At 44.7% G+C, this 27,494-nt stretch overlaps 1 protein-coding gene across 22 annotated transcripts in view; it reads left to right on the forward strand.

Annotated features, from left to right (window-relative positions):
- EHBP1 (EH domain binding protein 1) overlaps positions 1-27,494 on the forward strand; it is a 184,753-nt gene that overhangs the window by 16,432 nt on the left and 140,827 nt on the right. For all 22 annotated transcript variants that reach the window (XR_014944325.1, XM_015856563.3, XM_015856564.3 and 19 more), the window contains 3 exons: positions 8,689-8,746; positions 16,847-16,942; positions 24,516-24,569. Coding sequence is in view for 21 of the 22 variants with exons in the window: in XM_015856563.3 (XP_015712049.2) it covers positions 8,689-8,746; positions 16,847-16,942; positions 24,516-24,569 (208 nt within the window). In the remaining variant the exon portion in view is untranslated. The remainder of the gene's footprint in view (positions 1-8,688; positions 8,747-16,846; positions 16,943-24,515; positions 24,570-27,494) is intronic.

Genomic DNA, 27,494 nt, shown 5'->3' on the forward strand with positions numbered 1-27,494 from the left:
GTGGGTCGAGAATTGGCTGACTGGAAGAGTGCAGAGGGTTGTCATTGGCGGTGCGGTGTCTGGCTGGAGGCCTGTAACTAGCGGCGTCCCCCAGGGGTCTGTGCTGGGTCCGGTCTTGTTCAACATCTTCATCAACGACCTTGATGAGGGGATAGAGACCACCCTCAGCATGTTTGCTGATGACACGAAGTTGGGAGGATTGGCTGACACGCCTGAAGGCTGTGCTGCCATTCAGCGAGACCTGGACAGGCTGGAGAGCTGGGCAGTAAGAAACCGGATGAGGTTTAACAAAAGCAAGTGTAGAGTCTTGCACCTGGGTAGAAATAATTGCATGCACCAGTACAGGCTGGGGGAAGACCTGCTGGAGAGGAGCTCTGCTGAGAGGGACCTGGGCGTCCTGGTGGACGACAGATTGACCATGAGCCAGCAGTGTGCCCTTGTAGCCAAAAAAGCCAATGGCATACTGGGGTGTATTAAAAAGAGTGTGTCCAGCAGGTCAAAGGAGGTGATCCTCCCCCTCTACTCTGCCCTGGTGAGGCCTCATCTGGAATACTGTGTCCAGTTCTGGGCTCCCCAGTACAAAAAAGACAGGGATCTCTTGGAAAGAGTCCAGTGGAGGGCCACTAAGATGGTGAAGGGCCTGGAGCATCTCCCCTATGAGGAGAGACTTAGGGAACTGGGTCTGTTTAGCCTTGAAAAAATAAGGGGGGGATTTGATCCAGGTTTATAAATACCTGAGGTGTGGGAGCCATAGTGGTGAGTCTGATCTCTTTTCAGTAGTGTGTGGGGATAGGACTAGGGGTAATGGGATGAAAGTACAGCAATAGGAAGTTCCGCACGAATGTGCGGAAAAACTTCTTTACAGTGAGGGTGACGGAGCACTGGAACAGGCTGCCCAGGGAGGTGGTGGAGTCTCCTTCTCTGGAGATACTTAAGACCCGCCTGGACGCCTTCCTGTGTGACATGGTGTAGGGAGCCTGCTTTGGCAGGGGGGTTGGACTCAATGATCTCTAGAGGCCCCTTCCAACCCCTACAATTCTGTGATTCTGTGATTCTGTTATTTGATAAGATCATCGTTCAGACAGCCAGGCATGAGCTTGTGTCACACAGACTCCACATGCTGCCCCCTGGCCGGACACCACACGCTATGGGGCTGCCTGCTGGTTTGCTCCACACTGGGGCTGCATCACCCAGCCCTGCAATACACTTGTTTAGAGCTGTAAGTTAAGAGTTTGTACTGCCTTTATAGCTTCGATTATGTATTCAAGCTTCTCCAACTTTCAAGTACTGAGGAGAAAGGCTGCTGTGTGTCTTAGTGCTTATTTGTTCTCTATAGGTATCAGCGTTACCCTGTTGACAGCGTGAGGATCATAGTTCCACCATCTGTGCACCTGAAGCAGGTGATGTGAACTTTATCTTCTAGACAGGCTCTGAAAGCTGGGGCTGTTCTGCACCTGCTGCCTTCTCAGAAATGTATGGAATGTTTATAGGTTCTCTGCATCGTCCAAATACAGAAGTTGCTTTGTATCCAAAACGAATAAGAAAACCCTGGTGCTGTCCATTTAGGAAGGAGCTTCAAAAGGTGCAGCTGTACTGCACACACTGAGCTGTCGTTGTCCTCTGCATGAGCCCATGGGTTGCACATAGCTCAGCATATGCTCAGTAACACACATGCTGTCGCATGGGGGTTTGGTCTTCAGCTCATGAAGAGGTGTGTGTGGGTGGTGGAGCAGGATCAGAACCAGGGCAGGCTGATGCATGGTGCCTGAGGGTTCTGTGAGGGCAGGGTGCTGCCTGGGAGTCAGAGCTGGAATTTGGATTCAAAATAATTGGTTTGCTTGCTTCAATTTGCTAAAATTGTGTTTCCCTGGTTCCTGTTACTAATCTGTGTGTGGTTGTTTTACACCGCAGTGAACACGGGTATTTACAGAGAACGGGGAAGGAACCATCCATCGTTTGTGTCCGTGTAGCAGAGCGTGTGGTGGTGATGCTTGGCTTTCAAGGCAGAGTGATGATTCACCTTGCTGATCCAGCTTCCAAACCTGCTTTTAGGTCTGAGGTGAAGATCACTTGGACTCCAAACGAGTGTGTTTGTTGGCTTGGCAGCTGCCAGGCCCCAACTGCACAGGCGAGCAGAGCAGAGCTGTAAGTTGGTCGCAGGTTGGGAGCAGACGGGCTGCACAGGCTGGTTTGTGCAGAGCCTATTCACACTGTGTGCCACTCAGCAGGGCAGTAACCCACTGGAAACCAAATGCTTTTAATCAGTGGATTCATTGCTATTAAAATGTAGAGGAACGTGTGCTATGAAAAACAATGTGAAAATAAAACACCCCACAAAACACTAAAAAAACCCAACTGTATAAGATCAGGCACCGCAGAGACCTGAGCCATGTGGTCTTTGCACTCTTAAAGCAACACACTCGTTTTGAATGTATGAGGGGTATCTGCACGGCCCTGCTGGCCTGAGCCCCAGTTAGCTGAGCTCAGAGCCTGAGCTTGAGAGCTGTGTGCTGTCATGGTTTACCCTGGTGTGGCTGGGAAGCCTGGTTTCACCAGCAGGCCATGGGCGGGTTTTGTTGCAGGGCTCCGGGAGGCGTTCCTAGACTCTGGGGTGGTAGTTGTGTGGTGTGAGACTGCCAGGCTACGTGTCTGCCTAAAGCAGTCAGGGTACTATAGGAAATCATTTCCAGCAGATCTCTTTAGCTATTCTGCAGTATGGAATTCTGTTGCAAAAAGCTTTAAGGAAAGATTTTCTTCTCTAGGCCTGTCGAGTTTGGTTTTGCTGGAGATTCTTTGCTGTGATTCCTCCTTGAAAAATGAAGCTGAGTCTGTCCTTGTCGCTTGTTCTGAATAATGGAAGAACTTGGGTTTTGTTTAATCCAGCTCGTTCTGCAAACTTCGTTTGTATTTGGTTTAAGGAAACCGAGTCATCAGCCCTACATGCTGCACATTCCGTGTTTAGCCTTGTAAATAGATGCTGTGCAGATCCAATAGCTCTGACTGCACTTCTGAGATAATCACAGCCTCTCACTTTGTTCCTTTTTTAACCAAGCAAAACCAGACTAAAGCTTCTTATAGAAGGTGTAGTTTGGGGTTGTAGAAGTCTTGTAGATGTTGGTCAGTTTAGCTGTGTATGTATTACAAATAATAATAATAGGTTTTCAGCAACTCATGTTTTGAAAACATACGTAGAGGCCTCTGGTGGGAAGAAATGGAGGAGGGGCTGTGCTGAGTTGGATGCCAAGGTGAAGATGCAGAAGCAGAGGGATCTCAGCCGGTGTCCCCTTGTTGTGGCTGTTCAAATGACTGCTTTTTTTTGGCATTGCCCAGCCTCCCTACAGCTGTCAGGTGTGGGCAGTGAACAAAGAGCAATCTTTGACTTCTTTCAGAGCCTTGAAGTGTAGGCTGTGCTGCACTGGTATGGGAGACTGCAGTGGTGCTGCAGATGCAGGCTGCCATAGGTGGTGCCTGGGGCTGCTCCCAGGCCTCCTGCAGCAGCTCCAGGGGGAGCGTGTCATCCCCTGGGGCTTGCTTTGCCGCCGAATGCATCTCAGCACCTTGTGTGATCACACCAAATGATACCTGGATGGCAGAGAGACGTTCTGATGGCAGGCAGACAGAACCTACTATGGCTAAGGGAGACTGGCTAAGGAAACCCCAAACCCTGCCCTGAGATGCAGAGCTTCATTTAACAGTGTGCTTCATCCTACAAGTACCTGGGGTGCACTTTATCTGCATACCATCTTTATTTCCTTTTCAATTTATTGCCTGTTGCATTGGGTGCTGTACCTTCTCTCAGCAGCATGGCTCATTTGGCAGTTGTGTCAACACATGACATCGTTCTTCCCAGCATCTCCAGGGCTGTTTTAAACATCGGTGGGGAATTGGCTGGACCTGCCAGAGCTGTGGAATTTCATTGACTGTGACCAACAGAAGTTGTGAAGGAGGAAGCTTTAATACAGAGCTCACAGTAAGCTGGTGCTTGATGAGTGCCTTGTGTGATGGTAACAGGCAGCGTGGTATAGGACCCGGCGCAGAAGGCTACGCTGCAAAGAGGTCTTTCCTAATTAATTAACTGTAAAATAAGGAAAAAGTAGCGTTCATCCCAAATTAATGGCAGTGCAGAACTGATGGCATTTATTTTTTAAAGGCTGTTAAAGTGCCTTGATAGCATTCCAACAGTCAGATAGAGAACGGTGCTGGTGGGGCGGGAGGGCTGGGTTCTAATGAAGGTTCTGATGAAGTGCTGGTTGTGCTGCTGTGCGCAGTGCAGAGGGGTAAAGGTTAAAAAGAATCAGAATCTTATCAGAAGTACTTTAGCTTCAGGAGTACTTTGCCTTCAGTGCTCAAGTAATTATTTTTATCCTTTAATAGGTGCATCTGCATGCTATTGTGCCAACGCTGCTGCTTCTCTTGTTAATTACACTCTTTTATGCTTGCTTCACAAGACTAATCTAGCAGCTTGTAATAATTAAGGCCATTCTGATCAAACATGGTAAGAGGAAAAACTATCTCCTTCCACCCTGAAAGCAAAACCCAGCACGAGCAATTGGATGCCAGAGCACAGGCCGTGTGTGTGCCTGTGTACACTGGACATGTACTTGGGGCATCCTATTATGTAAGGATGGCTGGGTGCTGTTGAACACAATGATACCCTGTTACAAACAAATATTGATCTGCGTTTGCTGCCCTCTGAGCAAAGGGCTGTTAGGAATTGGTCCTGCCATTGGCTTCGGGCACTGTAACTCGGGTTCAGTGTTTGTGATTCCTTCCAACAGCAGACACTAAGTGTAAGTGTTCTGTAGTTTGCTGCTATCAAAATCAGATCGTAGGCTTGGTGGAAAAATATGCATCTTTCCTGGCCAGTGTTATCTGTCCCCACTGAAAACAAACTTGCAAAACGAGCTAACAGCAGATTAGTACCTTTTATGTCCATCTCTCACAAATTATATTTGGAGAGTTCTGTAATCAAAATGCCATGCCAAATATTTCCCGTAATGGTCAAACTGAATCCCAGAAGACCTTGATTCTTGCTCAGCCTGCATTGCAGTCAGTGCAGTTTGTGGCACACGAGGTGAGGGTCTGATGGCGTGTAGTGCCTTCCAGTCTGTGGGATGGATTTGGTAGATGTGGGTGTGGAGAAGTCCAGATCTAATTTTGCTTAGGGTTTTTTTTTTTTCCTCAGTTGTTTTAATGGGGGAATGGAAGGTAGCAGAATTGTGGCTTCCACCTGACAGGAAAAGCAGGCATGCTTCTAACTTATAGATGTTGTATTAATCTGTCCTTTCTAATCTCCTTTTATTTACTTAATTTGTAGGGCAGTGACGAAGCCCTTTCCTGAGCCACATGCTTTGAAATCATAACATTCTCCATTGCTTTGCTGAGTAACTTTCGCTTATCGCTTGTAGATAGTACAGTAAATATTACCATAAGTACCCTGTCTTGTGTTGCGAAGCACACAGAAAAGTGCTGGGGCTCAGTACTGGGCTATCTTAAAGCCAGTGGGCTCCAAGGGAAGAAAAATGCTGCTTGTGCAGTAGAGGATAGCAGTGTTATCTTTGAGAGCTGGCTGTTGGTATTTGTTCAGCTTGTTTGATTTTGGAACAATTTCTCAGTTTACAGGGTTTGCTTACAGAAAAAATACTGAATCCGATCCTCAAGGAGGAAGCTTTATTTGCTTGTCCTGGTGGTTAATGAGCAGCCTGGGTTTACGATGTGTGGGAGGGGAGACGCCTGCAGGATCAAATCTTACTGAACTGCTTTAAATCGGCAAAGAGAATGATTTGGGCTTGGCCGTTTTCTAGCAGTGAGGCATTGCTAGTAACCTGAACTGCAGATTTCCTCCCTAAGATGTGAGCTGGGCTTTTTCTGTTGTGTGTGCATTGATGTAGAGGAGCAATGAACAGATTCTGGGAGAGAACATCATTCATGGCTTCCTTTGTAAATCACTTCCGTGAAGATACTTCTCAATGGTCGGATTTGTCATTTGCTTGAAGAAAACCCCTTGAGAAAAATGACTTTGTGTTTATTTCAGTTAAGCATGTGATGTTCAATGGGAAAGCTCATCCTTCAGGATACTTTCTGCTCTCCGCTCCTCTCCCCATTCCTTCTTGCCAGTTTTCCTGTCTCCATGCTGTGATTTCTTTCTATGTAGGCAGCGCACCCCTTGAAGCGGATCTCTCAGATACTTGGAGCTGCAGGAGCAGTGTGCTCAGTACTTAACAAAATAAAGCCCCTAGAAAAAGCCTTGGAGAACCAGGGGGTTCTCTGCACTCCTGTCAGCATGGCTCCAACTTCTCCGTGTGAATGGTGTCTCTCTTTTTCGTGTTAGCGTGTGTATGTTTTGTATTGCTGACAGAAGGAGTCCTTCAGAACTGGGAAGTAAATCCAGTCCTGGTGTCAACAGCTCGTATGCAGCAGCTCCCACCCGAGAGCTGCACTGTGGCACCAGCTGGCTCTGACAGCTGATGTGAAGCAAAGCCGTGGTGCAGATTGACGTGATCTGGAAGAATCAGACACGGTGTAAGGCCCGTTACCAGCCTGGTGCACATGCCAGTGTAGTAGGAGAGGGTTGCTTGTGTTTGACTGCACTTCTGATGCCAGAATGTACAGGATAAAACCAGGAAGAGGAGAAGAGGCTTGTTGTTATCTGAGCTGGAGCTGCAGGAAAGGACAGGGCTTAGGTAGCATCCTCAGCTTCGTTCCCAGGGTCTCTGGTGGGCTATGTATCTGCTGGCTGCCTGCCTGCACAATTGGGTATTACTAGAAGCTCCCTGGTGGGCTGGTGCCTGTACCACTGGCAGTGTCTGTAAGGGGTGGTAATGTCTCTGCTTTTGTCTCTTCCTTTTCCCTCTGTCCTCCAGATCAAACCTCGTCCGTTTTAGGGTCTTGCTGTGGGGCAGGTGGATGATGGAAAAGGGCTGAACAGCTTTTCTCCATTACCCAATTCTTACCTTCTTCCTGTGCCCATAAACTACAGCTGCTCTGAGATGGGTGTCGCGGGCTGTTAGGTCTATTTGTTTGTTTGTTTTTCCTGCTAATTTGGGAAGTTAATTCTAGGTGCAGGTGTTCTTCTGATGAAAGCTTGTGGAAACTTGCTCTTCAAGTCTGCTAGCAGATCCGGAGAGTATGGAAAGACTGCATCAAGAATGTCTGTCCCTTGTGCATGCTTAGTAGCCAGTTCTGACATACACCCGAGCATGCCAGGGCTGAAAGAGGGAGAATACATATAAGAATAGCAAATAGGATCTGGTGTCCCTATGTCATGCATGGCACCTGGCCTTTATCTGCTTTATTTTTTTGTCTTTCAGAATAACTTTAGTTTTGGTGGTATTTAAATGTAAATTATAAATGATCTATGAGCTCTATTGCAGCCTGTAGAAATGATGAATGCATCAGTGTGAAAGTATGTAATATGGTAGCCAGCACTTCAGTGCTTCAGATGAGCTCTCAGCCTGATAAAGCAGTTAGCTGCTCATTAGAAGAGTGGCTAATAGAGTCTCTGCAATTCTGGGCACTTGCGTGGATGCTATTTGGATTCATCTTATGATATGTTCAGAGCATTCCCTAAATCTTCACTTTTTCTTTAGCATATTTCCCTCACCTAACTGTGATTTCTGAACAGAAAACACTCTGCTGTCGGCTTTAGGGATGCAGAATTATTGCAGCACAGTGTCTCAATAATCATAGTGGTAAGCAGAGTCCCAGCCTTGTCACTTCTACATGGAGATACGAACTCTGTTGGAAATTGCTGGCAGTCAGGCCTGCTGATGGAAGTTGTGTCATCAGGCAGGAAAAAACGAGGAGCGGAAGGTCGGGAGCTTCCGTAAGAGCGATGATGGGTCTGGGAGTGGGATCAGAAGTGCAGTTACAGGGTGGGAAGTGAATCATGGGGTCAGAACATAAAAATCAAGTTAGGTCCACGTCAAAAGTCACTTGGGGACAATTGTAGAACTAATAAGGAAGAACTAATATGACTTTCAGCTATTAACAAGAACTAACAACTATGTTTAAAGAGAAAACTGTGTACTGGAAGTGCCCCCCATTGAGTTTCTGTGTATGCTCATTGCAAGTATGAGATCAAATAGTGGCTTGGAGAGCTGTGCTAGGCTTCAGTGTGCTTGTCATTTGGAGCTGAAGTTGAGGGAGCTCTGATTTTTCTGTCTGTGGTCGTCTAAAGAGATTTCAATATGTGATGCTGCACTTTGTTCTCTTGATGTTTGAGGTATTTGAGTAGGAAAAATATCTTTTGGGGATGTAAAAAATGGAATGTTAGCATTGCTGCTTAGCAGAGCCTTGTCAGTCTATCTCGTAGCAGTTCAAGAAAGAGCTTGCATTGATACATGTTTTGAGTGCTGGATTGTTTCAGGGGCGTCTCTGAAGAGGCTACATTTGCAGGAGTGAATGGTGGGCTATGTCCTGTTCTCAGCCCTGTGGAGAGATGCCTGCAGGCAAGGAATGCAGGAGGGATGGAACATGAGTGTGCTGACTGGAGGACAGGCTCTTTCTGTAAACACAATGCTAATTTTCCTGCTAAATTACTTGATTCTGAGAGTGCTTTTAGAGAAGCTATTTTGAAGAGATAATGGCATTCTGAGAGGATACATTATGTACTGCAAGAGCTTTAATATAAGCTGTTTTCATATTGATTTCTTTGTAATTCAAGCTGTATTTCCTTTTCCTCAACAGGCAGCCAGATAAACTAGTGGTGGTTTGGACAAGAAGGAGCCGAAGAAAATCCTCTAAGGTTAGTTGATCGTTCAGTACCTTCCCACTGTGGTGGCCAGCAGAGTCAGCTGTTTGAGGGACTCATCTCTTGAGTGGGGGGAGCAGCAGAATAAATGAGGAATAATTGCATTTTCTTCTAACTCGGTATAGCTTTAAGGTTCTGCATAAGCTGCTGTTGATGTCAGCACTGATTGATGGAAACACTTAACTCTGATTTCTGCTTGAGTTATTTGTTTAGCATGAGTGCATCACATCAGTTCAATTTCGGTTATTAATTGCTAGACTAAATTAAAAAGAATGTTTCACTACTAAAAGTGTCTTAAAATAATTAAAAAATAGGAAGAATTTCACAGCCCCGCAAGAGATAAAATGTGAATAAGAGGCTATTTCACAAATAGAAAACGCAGGAAGTCAAAAAGAATATGAGTGTCTCTCTCAGCTCTGTATGGTAACTTCCAGTTCAGTTTTAACATGGAACTCCCACAAACACTGAGGAAGTCTGTGAATTTGTGTTTAATGCTGATGACATAAAATTTGTGTTGTGCTGAGCTGTTTTTTGTCTGTGTAACGTTTTACAAGCAGAGTAGCTCTCACTTCTTGGAACTTTGGTTTTCTTCCTGCAGTGATGAATGTGGAAGTGTTATTAGGGTACTGTCTCTGTTGGAAGGTGGTTAGTTAGTGTAGACTGCTGTGGCGGTGAGATGCTGATATCCTGTCTGGAGTCTCCTTTGGGCCTGGGGAGAGGGGGGAGACGAGATGGATGGTCTGTTTTTGTGGCTCTATTTCTGTAGAAAGTTAAGCTACAAACAAATGCCCCCCACTTGCACCTTGACTGAAACAAACAGCAGAGATTTCTAAACCTCGGCTGTGTCTAACATGGCCGTGTCTTGTGTAGTGTTATATTATCAACTTATAGGAGTGAAATCATCTGTTAATCCTAGCTGTCAGTTGTTGTAGTGCAGAGGAAGGTGGGGAATCTATTGCATGTATACAGTGAGGAATCAAAGGTTTTTTGGACGCTGTTCATGTTAGAGGACTTATTTTGTCAACTCATGTCCTGTGGAGCAGGGCTGTCCTCTGTCTGCCCAGATACTGCTAAGTGAGAGGGCAGAAGCTTGAATGAGCTGGAGGAATGATGAGTCCCAACTCCAGGCAGGCCTACAGGGCAAAGAAGGGCTGTGTGCTGATCTATGCCCTCCATACTACCCATAGCTGTTGCCTTTCACCCTGTTCAGGCCTGTGGCCTGTGATCTTGTCAAGAAGAGGAAGTTTGGGAACAATTCCTTAATATTTTGGTTAAACAGAGACTGTCAGAGCTTGTGTGTGTAACTTTATGATATCCCCAAGAACTGTGACAGTGGAGAGAGGACACCTGTAACACAGAATGTATCTTGAAATATTCACTGAAGAATCTTAATGTTTAGAAAACACAGTATGTGGTTTCCTACCCTGCTTAGGAGATGTTTCTTTCTTTTTCTGGTTGTTGTGTGTGTTTGCTATGTTTGGTCTTTTAAACAGAAGTCTAAATTACTTTAAGGTTTGTCTCCTAAAGCCGTATTATTGGCTGAAAATGACTTTACAACCGAATGCCTATTCCAATGTGTGCATCCTGACTTCTGCTTTAGAGTATGAAAAACCAAAGGTATTATGTAGTGAGTAAACACAGAGGTGTGAACTTAGTCTGGCACCTTTTCCAAGATAACTGTTCTTGTTCTAGTTGGACTGTCTGCCTGTCATTGAAGGATAAAGCGGCTCCGGTTACATTGAAGTTACAGCATGATGTGTATCAGGGTAGTAACTTCTGATGTAAATATCCGTTGTGGTTTTTCTGCTTGATTCAGTAGCACAGAGAGAGAAAAGGTATTGCAGAACAGAAAATTCAATATTTACACAAGCACCGCAGTGCTGAGAAACCAAGTGAAAAGCAGGATATTTGTCCTTGCATTTGGTTTGCTGAGATTTAGGAGATGCTCAGAAACAGAAGGTCTAATAAAATCCAGCGGGGCTTTGTAAGGGGGTGGGTTTTTGCCTGTGCTGTTACAACATGGCTGTGTGGGCTCCAACAGCAGCATTTCACTGACCTAAGGTTTCTTAACCCTAGCTCAGCTTTTGGGCTGAGGTTATTTCAGCTGGGCCATAAATGTAAATATCCATTCTCTTCCTAACCACAAGCAGATGCATTTCTCAGGTAAGGTGGTAGATCTGTCTGGGACTTGGAGTCTCTCTCTTTCAACTCATTAGTTCCTGCCTGGTAATAGCCCACAAAGGTACTTCAAAGAGGTTGAGTGGCACTGAGGCCTTAACAAAGGGTGGATTTAATTCTAAAGCGTAGGATGTTGATACGGTCTGAGCTACTTGGGTCCAAGACTGCAGATCAATAACTGTTCTTGATCTCTTGGTCATCCTGCCAGTAAAATACTTTATTCAATGTGTTTATTTCATCTAATTACCTTCTTGGAAGCAAATCAAATGAGTATTTCCTCTTTGTTTTTGACAGACCTTGGGCTTAAAGAGTATCAAGCATTAGTAATGTTCTGTTTTTAAGCTTCTTTGAGAAGGAGGTGGAAAGGAATGAGGTTTTACAATAAAGATGCTGCAGAGACTTCTTTTATGACCTTTTGGTATAGCTAGAGATAGTGAAGGATGTTTGTAACAGATCAATCTCAGACTTGCAGAATGCTCAAGGTTAGAAGGTACTCCTGCAGGTCACCTTGTCCAGCAGCAGGGCCGAACAGAGCAGGATGCCCAGGGTTGTGTCCAGGTGACTGCTGAAGGTGTCCAAAGGTGACACCCCACTGCCTTTGGGTCCCCATGCCAGTGCTCTATCACCTGCACTGCACAGAACTGCTGCCTGGTGGTTAGGAGGAGCCTTCTGTGGTCCAGAATGTGTTCTTATCCTCTCACTGGGTGCCACTGAACAGAGCCTGGCTCTGACTTCTTTGCTGCCTTGCTTTAGAGATTTCGAATGCGTATTGATGAGAAGCCATTGAGCATCCCCTTTTGTAGGCTGAGCTGGGACTGCCAAGTCTCTCCTCTTCTGAGGGTTGTTCTCGTCCCCTCATCATCTTGGTGGGCCTATGCTGGATTCTGAAGGAAGGAAAGTCTTTGTTCTGGTGTAGAATGAGAGAAAATGTGTTGTAAATATGTTTACCTTTATTTAATTGAGATGCTCTTGAATTTGCAGGCTTTGAACTCAGAAATTTCAATTTGAAGAGTTGTAGCCGTGATGTGGAGGAGGTACCTTCTGCTGTTCCTGTGAACACATGCAGACTTGCGCTTCCATTACACCCTCCTGAAGGATCAGATTTGCGCTTGCTTCTTGAGAGCCTGCAGAATTATTCTTCAAAGATACTTTGTGATCAAAGTGGAGAGAAAGTGTCTTTCCTGTGATTTCAGCACCTGTGCTGCAGCTTTCTCAAAAGCTGTTCACCAAGAGGAGGAGGAACAACTCCATGAACAGGGAAGGGACTTCAACAGGGAGAGCGGAGCCAGGAGAAGCAGAGGGACAGGGAGTATAGGGGATCTGTGTGTAGGGAGTAGGAAGGATCCCTTGTCCACAAGAGCTGCCCACCCAGCTTTCTGAGGACTTGCTATCAGTAAAGCAACAGTGGGACCACCTGTTTTGCTGTCCTTGGCCATCTGTTGCCTTTCCTGGCTCCTTCATTGCCAAGTGCCAGTCCTCGCTCTGAGCTCTTTCACTGACTGCTGTTACAAAGGCACTTTGTGGCTCCAGCATGCTGGTGACTGCCTGCCACCAGTGCAGTTTGGTTATAGCACTCCTGAGCCTTTGGGCTTACTAGTAAATTAGGGAAGTTATGTAGGGTTGCAAATGCAAGCACTCAGAATTAGCGTGAGTCATTCTTATAGCTGGCACATAGTCTTTTAGGCATGCGATGTACCCTTTAATAAGGCAACTGCAAATTGTTTTCTATAGCATTGCTTCCTCGTTAAGCTGAGAATAGTTAGAGAGAACACAGACATTGAGCAGTGAGTGAAACCGCTTACTTGGTGAGGAAGTTGGGGGTGTTTGTTGAAGGAGGTGTAGGAAATGAACAAAAAAGGCTGCCTCACCGCGATGTGATAAAATGCTGCCTTGAGGAATTGGCTTTTGTCACACCGACATAGTCATCTACACAGTTTTGGCTGAGGCCAGGCAGAAGGTTGAGTCTAGATTTGATGTACTTGTCCATTTAGTGGGTGTCTGGGGCATAGTGACTGACTTGCAGCAGAGTTGAGCAGCCATCATTGCAGCTGAAGTAAGAGAAGTCTAAGTGTTGGAAAACAAAAGAGAAGATGGTTTCATGCTTAATCATCATGAAGTATGGTCCTAGCTGATTTAAGAATGCGCAAAATCAGTGGGAACTGGCTATTTTTATCTCTGCTTGTAAATTGGGGACTAAAATACCATCCTGCTCTCCAGGGACCCCATAAAATTAAAATTTGGTGATGTTTGGAGGTGCAGTGGCTGAAAGGGATGGATGTCCCACAAAAACCATGAGGAAACATAACTCTCAGCTCAGTTTTAAATAGAGATGAGGCTTGAAACTACACAAAGGGGTGATGAAAACTGCTTCTTAACTAACTGAGCATCCTCTGCCACGGGAAGCAAATAAGGCAAGGTCTGGGGAAAGGGAACATGAGTCATGTGTTCAGTGAGTGTGTCATGAGTGCGTGTGAGTCACATGAAGCTTGAACAGCAAGCCTGCTGCTAGCAAACTTGTTTTCTACAGACCAGCTATTGCTCATTTTCTGAGATTAGCAGCTGTTCTGTAGCTTTTAGCAGTAATAGACGGATGCATAATAACATTTGTAACAGGTGTGTGCTGATGAATTGAAGGTGTTCATGGGAAGGTCTGTTGGAGGAGTGCTGGACATTCTCATTATCTGGCCCTGAAAGCTGCTCAATTCAGTCTCTTTTTGAAGATTCTTTCTGGAACCAGAGACCCAAACCACAGGAGTGCCTCATTTGTCTTCCCAGATCAACCAGAGCAGAATGGTTGAGATGTTCCAGATGGATGTGTAGATAAGGAAGTAAGCTGTGCAGATTGTGACTGTCATCATCTTGGAGGAAAAAAAAATATGGAGAAAGAACTGGGTAGCCTGAAGTACCCGTGAGAGTCTGTAGGATCAGCTCCATGTGCTTTCTTAAGCAGCTTTACTCCTCGTCAGGCCTCTGCTTTGTGCCAAGCAATGCAGTAAGCTGGACGATCAGTCATGGTCCAAATCTATTTATAGGGTGTTTCAGCAACCCCTCCTGTAGCTCCTGTTTCCTTATTTAAACTAGCCCTCACTCTATGTCTTTTCCTCTTGTTTTCCCTGGCAGAAAAAAGGAGTGGTTGTTTTTCTCCTGGAAACTCAGCAAAGCATTTCTGCTGTAGGCCTCGGCTCTCACCCCCCAGGTTTGGGAGCTGCTGGAGGGAAGGGCTGTGCAGGAGGCATTCATGGGCCAGACCTCTTCTGCCTCCCTGCTGCAGGGATGGGCTGAGAGGGAAGGTGAGTGAGGATGAGGAGGAGATGAGGGAGAAGTCTGCCTGGCCATGCAGTGAGGAGTGGAGCTGGAGGGGGGAGCTGCCTTGGAGTGCTGCAGAGGCGCGTTGGGCTTTCTATGAGCCCTGCCAGAAGCTCAGCACAGGGCTGGAAGTGTTGACAGGCCTGCTCTGGGCAGATGGCCTGATCCTGCTCACATAGCAAAGTGGCTGTGGGGGGGAGGGCTTAAAATGGTGGCGGAACGAATCCGATGCAATTTCAAGAAACTGCACTGTGGATGTCCCTGGCAGGAGAAAAACTGCATTAGAATAACACTCCCCATATTAAGTATTAATTATCGTTGAGTTGTTAGCACTTCCCCTGTGTTTTCCCCCCTTTGTTTTCCCTTTTCCCTTTCCTCTTCCCAACAACCCAGATGTAGTTTCAGTATTACCTTTTTTTGCCGGCTGTTTGTTAGGTACAGTGATTCTTTTTGAAAGCTAAAGGAAGATTTAGTGACATTCAGCTGATCACAGAACGGCTTTACTTTAAAAGCTCATTAGCTGGAACTTGTCTCCTGCTCCTCGCTTCCAGTGATGTGCCTGTTACAGTGACAGAAAATCATGTATATCTGTGTGTGTGTGTATATTTTTATTGCCTGTCACCAGCTCTGCTGGTAGGAGGTAATGCTGATACAGTTCTTGAACTGAAGCTTTGCCTGCACCAGTGAGTGCTCATCTTCCAGTTCATTTTATAAAGGTGATCCTTGGCTGAGCAGGCTGTCATCATCTGGGCCTCAGAAAGCAGAGGTTTGGCATGTGTCAACATCGGCCAAAACTCTCAGAAAGGTGCTGGTTCCAGAGCCATTAGCTTCATGAAAAGTGGTGTCTGGAAAGAGGAGGAAGGCCCCTCTGCAGAGCAGAAGCTGCTGGTTTTGGTCCATTTTTTGTCCAAATGTTGACACCCAAGGAGAGGAGTCAACTCTTTACAAGGGTAGATAATAGCAGGACAAGGGGAAGTGGTTTTAAGTTGAAGGAGGGAAGACCTGGGTTGGATGTCAGGGCCAAGTTCTTTGCCAGGAGAGTGGTGAGGTTCTGGAACAGGCTGCCCAGAGAGGTTGTGGATGCCCTGTCCCTGGAGGTGTTCAAGGCCAGGCTGGATGGGGCCCTGGGCAGCCGGGTCTAGTATAAGTATTATCCAATGATAATATAATATCCAATGATAATAAATGGCTATACTTAATTGGATTCTGCAGGCACAAAACACAGAAACTTGCTGGAATTTCCTACCTAATAAGACGTCTTTGAGAGCTGGAGATGTAACAAAAAAACAAAGATGGCAAAAGTCTCTGATAAAATCACGAGGGAGTTGGCGATGTTCAGCAAGAGAACAAAGACTTTGGGATGGAAATTGAGTGTGTAGCGCGTCTATGGCTGCGTGGGCAGACAGGGCTCCTTTCTCTGGTGGCTGCTTAGGCTGTGTTGTGCCCACAGCTTCCCCATTCTTCAGCTTCATGGCTCTTCCCAGCTTTTCCACCTCTGCTTCCATCCATCCATCCTGCCTCTTCTGCCCCTGCTGCCTCAGCACTTGCTGTCACCTACAGCTTGACTGCAGAGCTTAGCTTTGTGCAGGCTGGGTGTTAGGAGAGGCTGCCGAGCTGTTTAGGCCTTGAAGGGTTACCTGAGAGGCAAGCCCTACTATTGTTATTACTACAGTACACAGGGAGTTTTAGTCTGAGGATCTGAGGGACAGGAGGATAGATCTGTAGTGAACAGTGATGCTCGAGAGCTTCAAGGAAAAGACAAAAAAAGCCTTGTTAATTGGCTTCAGATACCAGTAGTGAGATTGTTCATTCTTTCCTGATCAAACTTACTGGATTTTTAATAGCACCCTTCCTGTTCAGCAGTCAGTTGTGCATTGGCATCCCTCCCTCACTTGTCCTACAGCATCACAACATGGGTGATGTTAAACATGCTTTCCTCCAAGCTTACTCTGCAACAGAAGAACTCGCAGTTGGCATTTTTCAGGGCTGGCTGTTGTAGTTTCAGTACTGATCCTGTCCTGCATCAATCCAAATTGATGAGTAAAGATAAACGTGTTCTCAGGCTCTTTCGCTGTATTCTTTCTAGGTGCGTGTACCTCAGCCTACTAATCCTAAATGAGAATTTAAGGGTTGTAGCAGCATTCAATCTGTATTATAAATTCTTGCCTTGTGTTTTTTTTGTTTTTTTTTTTGCTTTATCAGGTGCAAAGATACAGTGTACTGCACTTGTCGTGTTTTCTTTAATTAAAACATTCCCTCATCAGAATAAAACCAAAATAAAGCCCAGCTCATTACAGAAGCTCTGTACTTACAGCCTGGGGTTTTGCAGGGCTGTGAGTGTCTCGCTCTGTGCTGTGTGCTTAAAAGCCAGAGCTCAGGACTTTGTAAGGACAACTTGTGCTCATGGAAATAACTTGCTCCTAGTGGTCCATGTTTCCTGACTCCTGTTATTAATGATGTCTTTTACAGAGTTGCATGGAGCCATGCGTTTCAGAAAGCAGCCTTTGGGAGTCAGCGGCTTGTTACACCTGCCTGTGCTGCTGGGCCTGCGAGAGTCAGGTCTGCACCTTTATAATGGTTTGAAGCTGACGTTTTCTTTCCTTTCTTTAGGCTCACAGCTGGCAGCCTGGAATCAAAAACCCGTACCGTGGGGTGGTGGTATGGCCTGTTCCTGAAAATGTTGAGATTACTGTGACACTTTTTAAGGTATGTGGGGCTTTTTTTAATAATCTTCCATGTTTTGTAAGCAATGTACATAAAAAAATAATAAAAAAAAAAGACATGTTTGTGGGTTTAAATCATTACCTGCACAGCCTCAGTTCCACAGGAGAGAAGGATGGTCTGTGTCCTGCCAGAGGTTGCTGTCGTAGTTATCATTGAAATATCCCATTGAGCTGATTACCGTGAGTCACTGGTGTAGAGCTGAGTACATGTGTGAGTATGCACGTAGTACATATGTGGATGCTTGGCATGGGTTTTAGTCTGGTTGGTTTTCTTTAAATGTTACAAGCCAGAAGTCATGAAAACAGCCATTTCTAGACTTCCCTGTCCAGCTGCAGCGGAGTGACTGTTTCGATCTGGATTAAGAAGGAGGATCCAGGTTCACATTTCACAACATTTAGGATGTCACATTAACAGCGCAGGACTTGCCATAGCACAATCTTAAGAGCAGATTTGGAGTATTTAATAGTACAGAGAATGTATGATTTGGCAGGATATTTTTTTCTAAGGAGCTGCATTTATTTTGTTTGACCAAAAAAAGCCTGTGTGACTTCAAGGCGAGGAGAGAAATGGATGGTTGTGCTGGATTTCCCCAGTGGTGATGGACAGAGTCCTTTCTGCTTAAAGATAAACTGCAGCTTTGGATGGTGCATCCTTATTTGTAACCATACCCTTTACAGCCTTGGGCTAAAGTTATTTCTGTGTCCTGTTTTTGGGACTTCCCTGAATAACTGGTTACAAGTTGGTCCTAGTTAGCCACTAAGCTTGCAAGTGTGAATTTATGATGTGGTTCACTGAGATTGTGAAGGGGATTTCTCTCCTGTATATTTTTGTCCTTGTATGGCCGATGAAAGGAAACTTCCTGGGTGGCTGGTGATGCTGTCATAAATTTGTCTCTTTTCATAGCAGACACGTAGGCTTCAACTGAAGTTCAGAAGTTCACTAGCAGAAATTGTTTGCCTTTGCATGCTTCAAGGGCCTCTGCTTAGATTAAGTCATTTAACGCCATTATGTGACTGTGCTGCGTATCTGTATAATCTGAATATGATTATGTAAGGCGTTAGATGTTACTTAATATTTTTAACAGTTAAAGTGAAGCAGAAATGCACATGGTTCTTCAATGTGTATGTGCTGACATGTTAGGTAAGGAGTTAGAAATGAAGTTTTGTTTGGATGCAGTGACTCTGGAATACAGGTGTCTCCCAGCCTCTCTCCTACCATCCCGCACTGCCTTGTTATTCCTATCTGCACCGCTTCAGGGCTGGCTGTGGTAATGTGAGGACTTGCACCAGGCAGTGAGAGGAGAGAAGGAGCCTGTGCTGTGCCTCTCTGCAGCCTCAGCACACCCAGCACTGTGACTGCAGGTCGATCTGTGTGCTGGGCTGCCGCCTCCCTACTCAGTCGCTCCAGAAATGAGTCTGCCTCGTTTCCTGCCCATCTCATGAGTTGGTCTGGGAGGAGAGGAGGAGTGTGAATAACCCTGGGGGGCACTGCCTTCTGGGAACCATGCACACTTATCTCTAGCAGAGCAAATACAGAGTTCTGTATTTATAGTCTCAGGCAGCTTTTATGTTAATCTGCTCAAATCCATCCTGGCTCCTCCAAACAGAGTGCTGAGAATTGACCAAGTCCACCTTTTCTTCCCTGTAAGGATCTGCATGTGTGACAAAGCAGTGCTTTTTGAGCAGTTGGGTAATGCACCAGAAGAAGCCCTATTTATTGTCTCCATGAGAACAGCCAGGATGGATGGCTGTGAGTGAAATACTGTTGCTGGCAGAGCATGGCATCAGTGCTACAAAAGCATTTAGCTGTCGTGTAGGTCTGTCCTGGCACCTGAAGAGCTGCCGTTTCCATAGCTGGTACGTTCTGGGTGAGGATGGTCAAAAGGATCTAGCTATTTTTTGCACGGTTGATGGATTGGCTGGCTGGTACTAGAGGAGTTAGAAGCATGTAATAGCAGACTGCAGTAGCCTTTTTGGGAGCTGACTTCCAAGGTAAGTATTTATATCATTTCCGCTGGAGGGAGGGAGGCTAAAACCCTTAAAGCTGTAAAGCTCGGAAAAAGAATTGCCTCCTTTTGCCATCCTTAAGTCCCTTTAGGAGCTCCTTCACTGTGAAAAGGGGTAACTGCTGAACGTTTATCACTTCACAACAAGCACAGTCAATGTGGCCTTGCTGTCTCAAGAAACAGTGGCCACACACTCCCCTGAACGCCAGAACTCGAAAGATGTCACTCTAGCCTGCAACAGAGTTAATATAGTGTCCAGTGTCCAGGTCTCATGACCCATCTCTCTGCTCATGTTGTTCTCTGGGAGATGTAGTCTTCTTCTGTAAGTTGCAGATTCAGTAAAATTATTCATGCTTTATATGATGTTATGATGTGGAATACTGATAGCAAAATTACAAAATTATTAAACCATGACACCATCCCTTTATGCTACAAGCGGAGAAGCCGAGGGAAGCTGCGTGCTCCACGGCCACGCTGGCAGAACCTACTGATGGGAGCAGGTTGCTCTGACAGAGCTTTGTAGCAGTCGTCACAGATAACAAATGAGTGCAGTGGTGCTGTTTGAAACAGAAGCACAGGGAAGGGAAGAGCAGACTCCAAAATAAACAGCTACGTGTTCTGGGAAATGATTCACACTGTAGTGGCTGTGTGTTTGTAAGTGGCTGTTGAAATGTGTTGCTGGTGGGATTAGGAGATAAGTCGAGGTTTCAAGTGCTGATGAGAATGTTAAGAATATCCTCTTCAGTAGTCACCTATGGACACTTGAGAGCTGGCTGGGGAAGTGCCTGTGATGGGTCAGCAGATGAGGTACTTTGCACTATCTGCACATCCCTATTTTGGGTGTTAGTTTGTTCCTAACAGTGTATCTGTAACTCTTAAGCAAACAGAGCAAGTACTGAAGAGGAAATAACCTTCTCTTACGAAACTTTCATTTCAAATAAGTAGAAAACTTCCTTTTAATTCTGGATTTCTAGTCAAACTTCATAATGCTCTGAAGTCATTTAGGGAGAGGCATTAAAGTGATGCACCGATCGAGCCTCCTGTACCAAACTCTACCTTTGTCCATGACATGAAAAGTTCCATCTATTCTGGGAGTCCCTTCTTTCTCAGCTGTGCTGTACGCTGGTCTTTGGTTGTGCCTTGGAATTCTCAATTAAAACTGGAAGAAGGAAGCACTGTGAAACAATAGATGTATTGTGCATTTGAAGTCTGTGGTTTGTAGTGCTTTCATAGAAAGATGCACAAATGCCAGACAAGCTGACTGAAGGCACGGTTCTCAATGTTGCCATGGTTGCACTCCAGAAGTTCATTTTCAGAGTTCCTACATCAGCAAGGTTTAGCTGTCATGTGTGAAACCCTGTATATGAGTGTTTATATGTACAGACGCCTGCTTGTATCAAGTGCGAAAGGTTATACTTGAGAAATACTTGTGTGTCAGGTAAGATTTTAGCAAAGCCAAGTGGCTGTCAATTGTACTGTGAGTATTTAAATTGCAACAACATTGTTTTCTAACCTCAAAACAAAGTGAACTTCCTGAGCAAAGATGTTTGCTCATCTGGAGTAAGCATGGACTTTGCCTCTCTTGATTACAAACAGCCCTTGTTTTGTCAGCAATACACGTGGTTTATCACACCCGTGTACTGTTGCAATGGGGAAGACTACCAGCTCCTCATTCCAAAGTCTGAGAAAAGAGCCTTCAAAAGGCATGGTCTTCTAAGGACAAAATAATCAGTTATGGGTAATGTAAGGATAAAATAGATAGAAAAGTCAACATGAGAGCTGTGCAGCATAGAACCAGGAGGAGAAAAAAGCCTTCAATAAAGTCATCTCCTGTAAGTGAAGAGCAAATCCAGTTTTGGAACATACTTGTTCAGTTTAAGAGAGACCGCTGACTCCATGGAGGTTAATCCAAAAGAATAAACCAGCCGTGTAGATATGACAGGCTGGTCTGTGCTGGATTTGAAAATGATAAGTCCAGCGAAAGGAGAGATGCAAAATTGTGTTTATAATTTAATATCTGGAGTTAATGTGGAGGCTATTTGAAACATTTTGTTTAAATAAAAAAAAAAAAAAGGTCAACCCTTGTTGTCTTGTTAGCCTGGGAGCTTTATGGGAAACTGTGAGTGCTCATTGTAGTGACATACAGGGACAGGTCTGCTCAGCACTTGCTGCCTTCTGAAAACTCAGAAGAAAACAGAGCCGTATGTCATTTTTCTATGCTAATCAGACCTATATAAACAGCATAGAAAGAGGCAGGAATTGGGTCAAATTCGGAGTTTTCTGCGGCTTCCAACAGCCAAGTACAAATACTGAGGGCAGATGTAAGACTATCCGGAGCATCTGCTGTCGGTCTCTGGCAAAGAAGGATCACAAACCCCATCATCACTTGATCTGATTCAGTATGACAGTCCTTAAGTCCTTTTCTTTCCCCAGAAGAAAGACCAAAGATTAAGGCTGGCATGAAGTGATATAATGGAAAGACAGGCTTCAAAAGCCTGGAAAGCTTAGGGAGGAGGCACCGGGAAGGAAGGAAGAATGCTGCAGATGTTAACAGCCAGGAGGTTTTTTCCCCTGTGCTCCATCTGTTGATCAGGAGGAGGAGCAGTTCTGTGTCTGTGATACCTTCTTTTTATTCTTATTACAAGAAAAGGTTCTTCACTGAGAGGGTGGTCAGGCTACACAGGGCAGCGCGATGGTCGTGGCACCAAGCTGCCAGGGTTCAAGAGGCAGCTGGATGATGCTCTCAGACACGTGTTCTGATTTTTGGGTGGTCCTCCATGCAGCCAGGAGTTGGACTTGATGGTCAGGATGGGTCCCTTCCAACTCAAGATACTCTGATTTTAAATAGAAACAACTGGACTGGGTAAACTTCTTTTAGTCTTCTGAGGTACTTTATACGCTGCAGAAAGGATTTAGTTCTTGACGGTGCCCCATGCAGAATGGCTCGATCTGATCTAATCAACAGCAGACAGAAAAATGTCTGCTGAAATCTGTGCACAGATGCCTTATTGCTCTTCTCTTGCCCTGTTCCTCTGGGAAAGTAGCTGGGAGTTACTGGGGAAGCGTGATATGCATGAGGTTTGTGCAGGGGGATGAGGCACCACACTGGCCTTGAGAAGAGAGTAGGGGATGTAATGCTCCAAGAGACTCACTGCAGAAGTGTGACGTGGTGTGTTCTCCTTTCCACAGTTCCTACTGACTTCCTACCTGAGCGATGGTTTTGAACACGAAGCCAGTCTACTTGCCAGAACATAAATAAATAAAACAGAAAGCTCCAAAACTACTTTTAAAGATTCTGCAGAGGAATATCTTACTGAGAGACGAATACACACATAAAGGAAAACAGGAATGTGGGCTGATCTCTTGATACTAAAACTGATGAATTTTTTTCGTTAATTTTAATGTAGTCAGAGGAGGAGAAATGACCAGTCTTTCCGTCCATTTACTTAATGGCAGTTTTCAATTCACAGTATAACCGCAATGAATGTTGGATGGGGGTATGGTGCATTTGCAGAGCACTGATAGAGTACTGTCAGTAACATGCTTGGCTCTGGCTGACTCGTGTTCCTTTTGTGTCAGTGGGGTTGTGATGGTACCAGACAGTTTGAGGCTCAGAAGGACATTAGCTGCTGACAGTTCCTTGGGCTTTTAAGGCAGTCTTCCTTAGTGTTTGCTTTCAGGAAGGTGCTTGAGAATGAGGAATGTTTGTAATTCTTGTCCTCGGGCATTTCTAACCGCACACCTTCAGTTGTCTGCTTGCAGGTGATGTGGGGCTTTGTGGGCCGTGTTATCCTGGAGGACTTTCATATGGCAAAAATTTCAAGGGCTGCTGTAGTTACTACTACTGGAGCTTGTCTTTGCATTGCAGCTCCATTCTTCTTGAAGAACGGTCATCCATACAGTCCTTGAATATCAGTTTGCTAAATTCATCATCTGAGTTTTATGTGACAGCTGAATGGAGAGTATGGGTTAGCCACATTGCATTTCTGTTTTTTGCTCTGTGTAAGTGATAGGAGATCTGGACTGTCAGAAGCTTTCACAACTTCCTTTCAGGTCCGTGCTAACATTAAACCTTAAGAGGCCTCTGGGATATGCTGTATTATTTTGCTCTAACCAATTATCAGCAACACGGAGGAGAACACTGGATGCTGTAAGCTTTCAGAGGTGTGAATCAGCATTATTGCCATTAGCAGAAGAAATTTGTTTATGGGTGATTGCCTCATGTGGGCAGCATCGTGGTGTTTTGTTTGCTACAGAAGATAAAATACAGGTCCCCAACTCTGTAAGGGGCTTTAGGGACACTTGTCAGTGTGCATGAAAAGTGTTTAGGGCAGCTCTGAAAGAAATCAAGCAAGAGGAATTATTGAAGAGTTTAGTCAGATATTAAGGAGTAGCATATTAAACCAAACATGATTAATGATCCTATTAAATCTCATTATGTCATTTTATGCCGTATCAGAGGAAGCAATTAAACAAAAAGTTAGCTGCCCAAGGTTAACTTATGGTAGTGATAAGTATTTAATAGCTGGATTACAGATAATGGTATCTTAAGAACTGATGCAGAGTACAGGAGGGCAGTGGGTATCGTGCACTTTGTTTACATAATGCCTGTCAGAGGCAAAGGAGTAGTTGGGGGGGTTCCTATAACTGGAAATAATAGGATAAAATTGAGGTATAGCAAAATTAGCCTTTGTGTCAGGGGAAAAGGCTTATCACTATGTTCCTTTCAAGAGAAATAGGAGGTACTTGGTTACAGTTGGCTCAGTTGGGTGATAAATTAATGGCTGAAGCCATGTATTCATTCATTCATTCATTCATTCATTTATTTATTTATTTATTTATTTAGTAAGGTGGGATCCCTGGTAAGGGCACAAAGGAGATATTTCCTGTTTCTACCATTATCTGAGTTTCAGACAAGCACACTGTGTAGACTACAGCACTGGATCGAAAACTCATGGCATTGGAAATGAATGCTGAATCTAGGAAACTCATTACGTCTTACTTTATGGTGAAAATAGTTCTTATTACTTGTGTTAGTGCAGTAGAACCACTGTGAAGTAAGGGCAGGTGTTTAAATAACTTGCAGTGAAATGAGATGCTCTGCTGAAGCTGTGACTTTGAGTTTCCCTCATGCTGTGGGTACAAGGAGGTTACATCCCAAGTGGGAGCAGTGGGCTTCCTCCACTGTGACCTGCAAGATATAGGTTTGTTGTATGTATTTCAAAGACATAAGGTAAGAATTAAAGTAAGAAATCCACTATTACTATTATTTACATGGGTTGAGGGGAAGTGGAATTACAGGCCTGTATCAGAATGAACCTCGTGTCTGTGTCTGTAGGAGGTGTTCTTAAATCTTTACTGGCAGGCATACACCAACTTCTTTCTCATCTCATTGACATCCACAGAAGCCTAGTCCTAGCTAAAATATTTCCCTCTATCTTCACCAGAGGGTAAAAATATTTCTATGAGTATACAAAAGTCTTGGCTGAAGTACAATTTCTTGCACCCTGGATTATTTTTAGACTTAAATTCTCTGGTTTATTTTTCTAGGATCCTCATGCTGAAGAGTTTGAAGACAAAGAATGGACGTTTGTCATAGAGAACGTAAGTCGGAATGTTATGTTTTTGTTTTTAATGTGTGTAAGACTTGATAATTAATAATGAAAGGGCGTCCAAGTGCTGGAAAAGGCTTTGAGTAAAATCTGAGCTGCTGAGACATGGTAAAACTTTGTTCTATAGTAATAAGTATATAAGTAATAACAATACCTGTTACTACATCCTGACTGAAGTACAGGAGAGAGAAGGACTATGCTACGCTACTTACATTCTTTCCCTGTAAGCATCAGTCTTCCTTGCATTACTTGGCTATGAGCAATGGAGAAAACAAGTTGGAGCTGGATTATGACTCATGGGTTTCATGGGTTATGACACATTAATTTTCTGTAAGCCAAGGAGTAAAGAAGCCAGAGCTGGGCTGTGACATCTGTGCTTGTTGAGCTGCTGCCCCCCCCCCCCCCCCCCTTCCCTCTGTTTTGAGTGCCACTCTTCCGCTTTCGTCATCTGTGGTTTATAGATAAGAACACTGAGGCAGGGTGGAGAGGTGGGACCATCCGCGGTCACGTAAGAAAAGAGCAGGAGAAGCACGATGTGCCTCTGCTCTCCAGGATCCCTGCCTTGTGAATTGGGCTGCCTTGTGTGCACAGTAAAACCCAGCAAGGTGTCTGCTGTGCAGCTCTGCCCAGGAGGAGCTGTGAGCTGCTGGAGCTTCCCAGAGAACTGCACTCCTCAGGGCTGTGCAAACTGCACTCTGCCAAACAGCAGGATTTGTGTTCCACTGAGCCAGCGCTTCATGAGTGGCTTTTTTCCTTTCCATCCCCTTCCTTGGCCAGCAGCTCCTACTCTGGGACTGCCCAAGGCTGCCAAGTGGGGAAGCTGCTTTACCTGGAGATTCCTTTGCAGTTGTTTGAAATGCATCTTAAAGGACGGCACTGTTAAGACGTGTTTCTCTCTCATTAATATAGTTTGCTTCTCGTCTGTTCCTCCATAACGTGATTTAATTTTTATGATTTACATAGCTTTAAAAAAAAACTACTTATCTACTGAGTTGCAGTAATGCCACTGCTGAGTATTGAGGTGTACTGAGGTATGGAAAAGCAATGACATTTGCCAGTTACTACTTTTTTTCCCCCTAAATGACAGCTGCTTTCTTTTGCTTTTAATATTAGAAGTGGTTTATGTGTCCAAAGCTGAGTTTTATTTAGTTTGCCACTGACTGAGCATTTTAAAGGGCTGAAAGCAAGGTGCAGTTCACGTTTTGTTTTTAAATGTCATGTTTCTATTTTCATTTATGGGACTTGATGAACACAAAACCCAACATAGTTACTGTTTCCTGGAGTTTCCTTTTCTATCTCACTTAGTTTATTTTAATCAGGGAAGTCTCCATCATCGATTGTCACTGGACAGGTTGCTCTGGATAAAACAATGACAGCACATTTTTCAGCCAACCCCTCTGGGTATAGTTGGGTTTCCTGTGACGCTGCAGCAGATCTCACTTTTTTTTTTCCTCCAGAAGTTCACAGAGGGCACATAGGCTTCACATTCTGCTTAGTAGCACATTGCTTTTGCACGTGTCGTTGGGTGATGTGTGGAGGTGGTGACTGGACATCTCCTGCACCCTGTGCTCCCTTGGTGCCTCAGCTCCTCTTTGAGTTGGTGACATTTGCAAGCTGGGGGGTTCTGCTTAAGTTGCTGTGCCCTGAAACACGACCTCTGCTGAAACAGACATAAGAATCTCCTGGATGTTATGGAGCCATCTGTTGTTGTATACAGACATTCTTTACAACCACAATTATGGTGTTGGTTCATCCCATGATAACTGGTAACTACCGGTACATACTTATTGTTAAATTAAAGCAATTAATCTTAGTTGCTGTCAGAAATAATTAATAGTTCTACTGCAGAAATGGGGAGCAAAAGCAACTATAAAGCTGGTTGCTTTTTTAATGTATTTGTCTTTTTTATTTTCTTTGTCACTCTGCAGAAAGCTGTAGGCACCGGCAACAAGATCTTGTCAGCAAACGCACATGGAATTGCAGAGGAAGTCTTTTCCAAGAGTAACAGCTCCACCTAGTGGTGGATGGAAAGATGTTCCTGGGTTGGAGCGAGGAACGAATGATGCAAGTGCTGGTTGACATTTTGGAGTACAAAACAGCCACTGCTCCAAAATTTGGCAGCCGGAGGGGCAGGAGATGAATCTCCCCTCTCCCTAAATTGTTGCCATTTATCGCTTTCAGAGTTAACAGATCGTTTATGTGTTTTCTGACAGTGACGGGTCATCTTCAGGAAACGCAGACATTTACAGTCCTTTGGGGCATTTCCTTTTTCTCCAGATAAGTTCTCCACCCTCAGGGCCTGCAGTTTCCCTTCCTTCTTTCTTAGCAACACTAAGAATACAAAATGCTGAGGCCTAAAAAGTTTACGGACGTTCCTTCTTTATGGAACAGCATGAACTGTAAAAGGATGTATTTTGAGCTTTTTATTATTCTCGCAAGTCAGCGTTCAAAGTGATTTTGTAACATTTCAGTACTACTCCTTTCAGCTCCTCCACCAACAGATCAGCAGCTTGAGCTGGAGGTCTGTTAGCAGACACTGCCCAATTCAGAACAAGGTGATTCTGGATGATGCTATTTCCTATTTCCAAACAGCATTGAGGTGTGGCAGTTTGTGCAAGCTGACTGTGCTGGAAAAGAAAGCGCAGGAGGGAATTTGTGTTTTCCCATTATTTTTAGTCCTGAGATATATATATCACTTGTGATCCATCGTGCTCTTTATTGTAGGGTTTTTTTAACCATGTTTTTAATGTCTTGGGCATTCTGTATGTGCATTCTACTCCATCATCTACTGTGTATCTAATCCATAAATAATTTGATCATAGCAAGGCCTCTTATTATTTAAATATCAATATCCTGCTTCTCTCAGACTCTTCCATGTCTTTCTTCCCTTCGCAGCCATGTTCTTTGTATATACACA

This window comes from Coturnix japonica, chromosome 3 (genome assembly GCF_054131305.1).
Source record: "Coturnix japonica strain WE chromosome 3, WE-NBRP24, whole genome shotgun sequence".
Classification (NCBI taxonomy): domain Eukaryota; kingdom Metazoa; phylum Chordata; class Aves; order Galliformes; family Phasianidae; genus Coturnix; species Coturnix japonica.